This window comes from Pseudorasbora parva, chromosome 11 (genome assembly GCF_024679245.1).
Source record: "Pseudorasbora parva isolate DD20220531a chromosome 11, ASM2467924v1, whole genome shotgun sequence".
Classification (NCBI taxonomy): domain Eukaryota; kingdom Metazoa; phylum Chordata; class Actinopteri; order Cypriniformes; family Gobionidae; genus Pseudorasbora; species Pseudorasbora parva.
In genome coordinates, this window is record NC_090182.1 from 3,577,514 (window position 1) to 3,587,934 (window position 10,421).

A 10,421-nucleotide genomic window follows, 5' to 3' on the forward strand; every position below is an offset into this window, starting at 1 on the left:
TAACCCGCGCTGGCCTTGTCACCTATCTGCCTACATGGGCCGCCACACTCAGAGCTACCAAGAGTTCTTCCAGAAACTTCATTCCACTCTGTAGTAAACCTCGCTGACGAAACTTCCTCCCGGAAACGCACCCAGCCGGTGCTCCCTGGGACGCAGAGAAAGCCCGTCGCATAGCAACGCTGACGCTCGTTCCAGTGACCAGGAAACGGCACGTGTGGCTTCATCAGGCGAAGCCACTCATCCACTGAATGAACTCAAACGCCTTCCCTCGCAAACAACGTCATCGGCTGGTCAACCAATCAACACCGCAGCAACCTCATCCAGAGGAAGAACGCACCCCAGGAACAAGCAAACGCAAGTACAATACTTCATTGTGGTTGAGCTGGTGAAACTCTGTCTAGCAGACAAACTACGATTAAGTTGCTAGATTGTTGATTCTCGCAGGTGACGGCTGGGAAAGTGTATAACATGCCATATCTCTTTTCAGTATGAAAGTATATTCTTGTGTGTGTCAGTAGTTTAGTGTTGTGTGTATTAGACTAGATAAATAAATCTTGTTTTCAGTTTTCATCTATACAGGTCTCTTGTGCTTTGTGTCCGTAAGTTACTGCCTCAAACTGTATGACCCTTGTTACCTAAGCTCACAAACAGTGAACGTAAAAGTGAATGATATTATTGCCGTTGGCCATCATGAGTCGAAATTGATAAAATACGGTAAATTCAACATATCGGCGGACGAATAGTTGACAGAGCAGTAAATATTAATTTTGAATTATTGTTTATATAAGGTCGGTTTTCTTTCACTGTAATTCAATACCCCCTTTTATTTGATTCGAATCAATTCCTACAGTAGTAAGTCGTGGAGATTTAGTCTGAGCAAAAGTAAATACGCTACTAATGTATTCTACGCACAAATAGTACTGTGTGTTTATCACTGTATTTAGCATGAAATGAGGGACATTTGTCTTACCTTGTAAGATGAAACCACTTCACTGATGGGTCTGAATGTGTGTTTGGCGTGTTTCTCTGAGTCTCTGCACACTAAACACACAGGCTGTTTGTCCTCCAGACAGAAGAGTTTGAGTTTCTCACTGTGTAAACTGCAGATCTCCTCAGACTCTGATGAACGCCTCTCATTTCTCTCCTTTATCAATGATTCACACAAGTTTTTTAACTCTAGATTAACTGGAGGATCACCTCTTGAGGATCTTCTCCTGCAGACGGGACACTTCTGAGTTTCCTGAGTTTTCCAGAACTGTTGCAGACACTCTTTACAAATACTGTGAGTACAGGACAGAAAAACAGGAACCTTGAAGATTTCAAGGCAAATAGGACAAGTAGGATCTTCAGCAGATTTTGAATCCATTTCCTCGTCTTGTAAAATATCCAATAATCTACAATTTACTTTAAATTTCTAAAGTTTGCTTTGAAAAGTTAACAATTACAATAAAAATCTAATTCAGAGATGCACAACAATCCTAATAAAATGTGTCCTCTGTTCTTCACCTACTCGTTTTAGTTTTCAGTAAAAATGAAAGGGAGAAATAATAAGACCAGTCACTTCCTGATAGGTTTTGTAAGAGGGAGTTTCTGGGGTTACATAAACCACTAAAACTAGTCTTACAAGTTAGACATCTTTTGTTCTTTAAGACTGTTCTTAACTTTAAGTCAGTTACATAAAATTGTACATTGGCAACTCCAGCTGTAGTGCTCATGATCTCCACTAGGGGGCTCTCCTCCTGACTCTAGGGTCTTATCAGGGACTACATTACCCATAACCCACTGCCGGGACTCATTATGATTATATTCAGCTGTCTGTCTCATTCCCTTGTTAAAGCTTGGAACATACTCAGCAACAACAAAGAAATTTGTTCGTTTTCTCGAGTTGGCGAGAACAAGAACATGGTTTGTTCCATAATTTACGAGAAAAGAAGGTGCCGATCATCTGCGTTTCTCTGCATTAACCCCGACCGCTTTAAATGTCTGACCAATCACACAATAGTTCTTGGACGCCTGCAAGAAAAGGCTTCTGCTCAGACGATGTGTCGAGAACAAGCTGAGAAAACTCCCAAACCGTGACGTCGTTTTGTTCTCGCAGCTCTGGGAGCGAGAACTGTTTTTCTCTGTTCTTGTGGAGTATGTTGTAGTCTTAACTCTGCCTATGCTTTCAACATTTCTCTTTCATACCCTGTGGAGAAATCATGTGTGTCCACTCACAGGTGTCGTGCTGTGAACTCTGACACTATTGAGGATTGTTGTGTTTAATGAGCTCGCCTCTTCTAACTTGTGTTATGAAAGTTCACCTTCGCACTTGTGTGTGGAAGAGCTACTCTCTTCTTTAACCTCTGCGTGCTCCAATATCTTAGACTCTATTGCTCCTCTGAAGACCAGGGGCCGTATTCACAAAACATTTGATCTTACCACTAAGAGTTCTCCTAAATGGCAATAAAAGTTCTTATTTACGAGTTCTCTTAAAACCCATTCACAAAGCTGATGAGAGCAACTTTTACTAAAGAATAGAGAGAAGTCTTAAGCTAAGAGTAAAGGCTGCAACATACTTCGCAAGAACAGAGAAAAAAGTTCTCTCTCCCAGAGCTGCAAGAACAAAAGGACGTCACGGTTTGGGAGTTTTCGCAGCTTGTTCTCGACACATCGTCTGAGCAGAACCTTTTTCTTGCTGGTGTCCGAACTATTGTGTGATTGGTCAGACATTTAAAGTGGGCGTGGTTAAAGCGGAGAAACGCAGATGATCGGCACCTACTTTTCTCGTGACTGTACTGGCCAGAACGAACTTTGTTCTTGTTCTTGCCACCTTGAGAAAACGAACAAATTTCTTTGTTCTTGCAAGGTATGTTCCAAGCTTAAGGGTGGGGTTGATGCCCCTGATGTAGCTCTAACAGTCTCCGGGCTGCCTCACGGCCACTGACTGGATGGTCAAATACTTGTTGAATAGTATCTGTGAACACTTTTAGATCAAAGCAGATGGGGGACTGCTGTTTCCAGAGATTTGAGGCCCAATCCAGTGCACGATCACACAACAAGGAGATAATGTATGCAATCTTAGCCCTCTCAGAAGCAAACATGGCTGGTTGGAGTTCGAAGATGAGTGACACTTGAGTAAGGAAACCCTTGCAGGCACCAGGCCTCCCATCGTAGTGCTGAGGGGTTGGAATCTTTGGTCCTTGGGGCATTGTGGCAGTTAATGGTGGGGTCTCTGGTGCTGGTAGTACCACAGGTTCTCGAGGAAAGTGTACCTGTAGTTGTTGCAGTGACTCCCCAATCTGGTTCACAGCCTCTGTCAATCTCTGGAGCTGTGTCTCATGTGTTCCAAGCAAAACTCCCTGTTTGCTAATGACTCCATGAATCTGTTCAGTATCTGCCAGGTCCATATCTTGTTTAGCTCAGTCTTGCTGTCAGGTCCGGATTCGAACCCAGACTGTGTTGCTGGAAACCCAAGGATCTAACCACTGCGCTATTGGGTGGTGAGGATCTGTTTGGCAGATAATAACAGGACGCAGTTATAAAAGTAAATAGAACAAGTCTTTACTTAGTATTCTTGAGACAACACAAAGGATCCAGCCTCAGAGCTAAGTAGAGGAAGGCCCAAATCCACACTGGATTTTGCAGGTAACAGAGTCCAAAAACATAAAACAAAGATTACCAGAGACGTTGGTCAAAAGGGTCTAAGCAAAGTCTTTAGGGGTAGTCTGAATGAGTAAACACAAAGGCATAGGCTAGACAAGAGAACTTCAAGACTGAGCAAAGGTACAAGCAAATGCAAGTCTTTAAATATACAATTGTTAACCCTCTAACAAGCTAGGCACAGGTGATTTCATTGAACTGATAATGAACAGTGAACTAGGAAGATGTGGAAGGTCTTGTGCTCTCAGTTTCAATCTGCTGGACAGACCGTGGTGTGACACAAATAGGATCTTCAACAGATTGTGAATCCATTTCCTCGTCTTGTAAAGGTTAATCTACAATTTACTTTAAATTTCTAAACTTTGCTTTGAAAAGTTAACAATTACAATAAAAATCTAATTCAGAAATACACAAAAATCCTAATAAAATGTGTCCTTCTCTGTTATTCACTGACTCGTTTTAGTTTTCAGTAAAAATTAAAGGGAGAAATAATAAGACCAGTCACTTCCTGATAGGTTTTGTAAGAGGGAGTTTCTGGGGTTACATAAACCACTAAAACTAGTCTTACAAGTTAGTCATCTTTTTTCCTTTAAGACTGTTCATAACTTTAAGTCAGTTACATAAAATTGTACATTAGCAACTCCAGCTGTAGTGCTCATGATCTCCACTGGGGGGCTCTCCTCCTGACTCGTGTCTTATCATGGACTACATTACCCATAACCCACTGCCTGGACTCATTATGATTATATTCAGCTGTTTGTCTCATTCCCTTGTTAACCCTTGAAATACTCTGCAAGAACAAAGAAATTAGTTCGTTTTCTTGAGGTGGCGAGAACAAGAACAAAGTTCGTTCCATAATTTACGAGAAAAGAATGTGCCGATCGTCTGTGTTTCTCGGCATTAACCCCGTCCACTTTAAATGTCCTGGGAGTGAGAACTTTTTTTGCTGTTCTTGTGGAGTATGTTGTAGCCTGAAAGCTTAGTTCTTTCAAAAAATATATGTGCTCATTAATGTATATTTACTTCTTTCAAGTAATAAAGTATTCTTGTAAGTTTATAATATGCCATTAAAAAAACATACGGGTGAGGTGTTCGAATGCCGGTCGCCATGTTGCCTAGTGTTGTAGTACTCGAGATCGGTCTTGGTCTCGAGACCACTTTTTAAAGGTCTTGGTCTCGTCTCGGTATCGACCGCATTTTTACTCGGTCTCGTCTCGGTCTCGGGTGAAGATGATTCGGGATTTTGTCTCAAGACCGGTCAAGACCACAGCTGAAGGCATATAAAGAGCAGAGAACTCCACCCTGCGCGCACTCTCTCTGTATTCAAAATAAGCACATACGCTCTCTCTCATACTTCACATATTAATCGAAATCAAAAGTTCAGAAAACCGAATCTATGTTGAACGTTGCGCGTTCGGACTTCGGACAACTGTTTTGAAGTACCGCTCGGTGTGAATTGCCCTCAAAAAACGTTTGACCAGCTAAACAGCTGACATAAATCATACATTAAATAAACAGGAAACAATTTCTATCCAGTTATGAAGTGTTTTCTGTGTGACAAACCTTCCGCGATGTTCTAACAGCCGCGATTCACACACAACGGGTCTGCTAATGTCCGATTCACGACCAAATGACTCATTTGAACCGAATCATTCTAACGACGGTAATAAGAACTGATCTGTTCAACAATGAACTGAACGAATCAGTTTAATCATTTACTCAGAAATGAGAACACAAGTGCGCTTACCCAATTTAGCAAGAGTGGAGAGTAAGAATTATTAGTTTTAACTATCTACAGTATTTCAGCTTATGTATGTTGAATGTGTAGTAAAATAAATAGTCTACAATCATTTAGTTTAGACTGGAGTGAGGTGAAAACAGAACAAAGTTGTTTTTTTAGCTAACTGATCATTTTATTAAATTGTATATGGCAGAAAATGTGGCTATTTGTTAACCGTTAATGCTATTTCTAATATTGATATGATTATATACCAAAACAATTCAACCTGTTGGAACAAAAGAAACATCAAGATAAGAGATCATACATAATATTATTATCTTATGTGAGATATAACATAAGATAATAAAAAAATTATTGTTTCGTTGCATTTTTATTTTAAATTGTGTGTGTGTGTGTGTGTGTGTGTGTGTGTGTGTGTGTGTGTGTGTGTGTGTGTGTGTGTGTGTGTGCATGTGTGTGTAGGTCTATCAGCCACCACCAAAGACCATTTTTGACCCAGGAAAAACCCTGCACATTTGAGATATTTGTTAAATCAAACTGAAGTTAATCAAAAAATGCAAGTACAGGGTTTCTTTTCCTTGTTGTTGCACAATAAAGCTGCACAATAACATTTTCAAATTGTAAATGAAAAATATGTACATATATAAAATAATTTGCTTAAGCAGCATACTAATGCATATCTGTATGATACATATTCCACCTCCTGTTATTCACATTCATTTAAGACATAATGGACTGTGTCTGAGATTAATACCTCATCCAGATTAGCATTTTTAGGGAACTTTGAGTTTTAAAATGGGAGTGAGCGCTTTTCACAAAACAAATCTCTAGAAGAAATATAGAAGAAAAAGATTAATTCCCACAAAGCTGCAATGCCTTTTGATTATTTGATCAAAACTTCTCTCATGGTACACTTACACACCCACACATACGAGAGAAGTGCCAATCATATGCATATTCCACATTTTATCATAAGTGTGGGGACTTCCACTGGTCTTGGTCTTGACTCGGTCTCGGCCTGTCTTGGTCTTGGTCTTGACTCGGTCTCGGTCTCGGCCCTTCAAAGTCTTGGTCTTGTCTTGGTCTCGGTTTAGGTGGTCTTGACTACAACACTAATGTTGCCCCTCCATCTTGAAAGTACATTAGCCAAAGAGGGACATACCCATAAATTCTAGCTTCGCCTTTCACGTTTTAACACTCGATGGCACCATGTCGAATGTGAAGAGGGGGATTGCCGTGTTAATCTTGGACTAAATCGGCCACCATAGGAGTTAAAACGAAATCAGAATTGAGAGGAACAAAAACTAATATTCACTGGATGTCAGAAGAGACATGGTCCCTAATGTCGCTCTCTCTAGAGGTTTTTTGACACATTCTAAGGGGAATACTGGGTCAGTTAGCAAACACGGGGCAGCAGTGGCTCAGTGGTTCATGTAGGTTGTCTACAAACCAGAAGGTTGGTGGTTCAATCCCCGGTTCCACCTGACATACGTGTCTGACCAAGTGTCGAAGTGTCCATGAGCAAGACACCTAACCCCAGCTGCTCCCGACAAGCTGGATGGCGCCTTACATGGCTGACGTCGCCGTCGGTGTATGAATGGGTGAATGTGAGGCAAAAATGTAAAGCGCTTTGGATAAAAGCGCTATATAAATGCAGTCCATTCAACACAGCGTTTTATCTTGTGTTTCCATACGCAGTACGAGGAACCTCTCGATAGGGAACGTACTCAGTTACTTTTCGTCGAGTCTGCGCCAGACATGGGCCAGGGCATCCCTGCGTTTGGAGAAAAATATTGGGCAGTGAATATTGTCTTCTGAGGCGAAGAGATCTACTTCTGCTGGTGAATCTGAAGGTGAATCGTTTGTGGGTGAAGAGACCATTCCCCTGGGGGAATGGGTCCTCTGGATAACATATCCCGACCCAGATTCAGAATACCTGGCAAGTGAGCTGCCCTTAGGGAGCTCAGGTTGTGCTCTTGCGCATTGGGAGGGAGTGATAGGGGTCTGGCCGAGGAGGGGTCTGGCCATCTTCTCTTTCTCTCTGTGGCTAGGATGGCTTCGGAGGCTCAAGGTTCAACACAAGCTTGGGTCGAGGTCCCTGGCATTCGGGCTGTCTGCTGTGGTTCGTAGAGCGAGAACGGTGGCGCCTTGTGGAAGCTGAGCGAGGCCGAGAAGATGGCGGAGCCAGCTTAGTGGGCTGAGCCCTATCTTGACGGCCTGAAGAAGAGCTGGAGCGCTTAGGCAAGAAGTGTCTCATGGCCTGCGATACCTTTTGTGCTTCAGTGAAACGTTCCGCGAATCCTACCACAGATGGGCCGAAGAGACCCGTGGTAGAGATAGAGGCGTCCAGGAAGGATGCTTTATCCGCGTCCTTCATCTTGAACAAGTTCAGCCAAAGGTGCCGCTCTAAGACCGTCAGGTTCGCCATATTCTTCCCTGCTTGCGCGGTCCTTCAAATTTTCAGAGTCGGGGACAGACTCGTCCAAGGAGCGGAGAAGTCTGGCCTGGAACACTTGAAAGACAGCCATGGTATGAAGAGCCAAAGCAGTCTGGCCGGCGGAGGCGTTAGCTCGGCCAGCGAGAGCTGAGGTGGTGCGGCAGAGCTTGGAAGGGTTCTGCGCCCTGGCAGAGACACGAGAGGTGCGCGGTGACAGCCTCTGCGGGGGGGACTCATAGCCTTTTTCCTTCGTGCCGTCAATGGTTGAGAGCACTGGGGAACAGGAGGAATTCGCGCAAGCAGAGTAGGGCCATTTCCATGACTTGGCAAGCTCGTCATGTACCTCAGGGAAGAAAGGCACAGGCTTTTGAGGAGAATAGAGGTGGCGGCTTTTGAGGTACCACTCGTCCAGTCTGCTGCACGCTGGCTCTTGGGGCTGGGACCACTCGAGCCCAAGGTCTCCCACGGCCTTTGAGAGCACGCGGATCAGCTTCGCGTCAATGCTGGTCTTGAAGCTCGTGGTCTGCGTCGAAGCAGGGGCTCTGAGAGGCAGCCGCCTCTGGAGAGCATGAGCTGCTCGTGATCCCGTCTGAGGCACATCACGCAGATGATGTGACGGTCGCTGTTGAGGAGAGGGGCTCTGCACGAGCCGCAGGAAATGCGAGGCATTTGTAACAACACCTCACGCTCTTTTAGAAATAGAGTGAAAAAAGGATATAGCGCCGGATGGCGTAGAAGTATATAAAGGCAAGGTCTATTTCACCTGAGAGCTAGGAAAAAAGAACACGTCAGTGTTGTTGTTGGTCAGCATAAGCGAGGAGTTAATTTGATTGAGAGAGAGAGAATTTGGTTACCGTTGAAGAAAACGGCCGCTTGTTCATTGCACGCTGTCTGGTACGACGCGGAGTCTGTGACTTCTGATGCGACGCACTTCAATTGATCGGCTGGAAACGAGACAAGTTCAAAGGCTGTCCCTTTCATCCTGGAGCCTGATGAGGTCCCTCTAAACTCTCCATTCACGCCAAATTGTTTGTCAAGAAGGTGGAAGTATGAATCTGCCGACGCGGACTTTCAGGGAGTTGTGACCAGTGTCGTCATAAATTGCACGATTTCATCTTTCATGTTTTTTTTGATAATGGAACTATTACAAACTGACATGTCACCTTTGTTTTTGTGTCTTCTTACCTGAAATCCCTATTGTTGGGAGTTTTTGAAGCAATAAATTCCGCTGTTAAAATGAAATGAAATTGTGTCTTTATGGGGAAATATATATAAAGTATAATTGTGTTTTGGCAGTTGTCTGGCGCCTGAAATTTTGGGAATTAAGTTATTAAATTGAGGTAATGGCGGCCACCACCATTATAGAGTGGCGCCCAAACAGGGAAATGAAATGAAATGACATGAAATGAAATGACTTGAATGTTAGAAGAAAGAAAACCTGTGATTTGAATTTTTTTTTTCTTCTCAATTGATCTTTACTTGTTAAAAGTGTCTGAATTACTTGGGTAAAATGGTGTTCTCTCCAAAGTGTAACAGTAATTGAGTGAGACACATTTTTGAATACATATTGTTTTTTTGTTTTTTTATTTACCTACTGGTTTGACGGGAAAAACCCTGACTTGACCATTTCTGAAGAGAAAGTGTTTCGTTTTATACTGAAAATACTGACACACACTTATTTTTGCTGATTTTTTTTCTTTTCACAACACTTGTATTCAAACAAACACCACAAATATGGCGTCTACCCCTCCTTCCCCATCTACATTTGTAGAAATTGAGCCTCCACCAGACATCTCAACTCCAGTATGGCCACCTGTATTGCAACCTCGGATACCTCTGGTACCACCACCTTCATGTGCTCCTGTCTTTTACACCACTCCCACTCCACTCAGCCCATTTCATTTCAGAACCCATGTGCACATGACCACTCCTGCTCTGGTTGGCAGCACTCCTGTGCAAACTCTCACCTGGGCACCACAAGTGGATAACATGCAACTTTGCACCTCATCGGAAGGTGAGACTCCTTTGTCAGTGGACCAACATGATCTTCCAAATGCTTTACCAACTCCTGGAAGGGAAATGCAACAATTTACAACTCAGGTGGAAGGGAACTGGGATAGCTTGTTTGATTTAATAAAGAATCAAGGGCAAACTGTGTCTGAACTTACTCAGGAAGTGAAAGCTGCTGCTTCTCACCACAAGAGTAAGATGGATGATCTTGCTGCATTTACATTTACATTTAATCATTTAGCAGACGCTTTTATCCAAAGCGACTTAAAAAAAAAGGGTAGAGCAATAGAAGCAACGAAACAAACAAAGCCAACAACCTGTAAGAGCTGTAAGAAATCTCAATTAATTAGCACAGTACACAACTGTTTTTTTTTTTTTTTTTTTTTTTTTTTTTTTTTTTAATAGCCAGCTACAACAAATACTCACGTACGGAAAATACAGAACACTGGATTTGGATAGCTATGATAACAACCCATTAGGACTAAGGCTGATGCCCCAACTGTTGTCGTTAATGCAGATTCAGTGGCCCAATGGGTTGGTTTTGTATGGCATTCTAGCTAAACGCGCAGCAATAGCCATCTACAACAAAAA

At 42.9% G+C, this 10,421-nt stretch overlaps 1 protein-coding gene across 1 annotated transcript in view; it reads right to left on the reverse strand.

The window, feature by feature from the left end:
* The window catches only part of LOC137093066 (nuclear factor 7, brain-like), a 13,110-nt gene extending 11,744 nt beyond the window's left edge, over positions 1 to 1,366 (reverse strand). The window contains exon 1 of the mRNA XM_067457764.1: positions 971 to 1,366. Coding sequence (XP_067313865.1) covers positions 971 to 1,366 — 396 coding nt within the window. The remainder of the gene's footprint in view (positions 1 to 970) is intronic.
* Between the last annotated feature and the right edge of the window lie 9,055 nt (positions 1,367 to 10,421).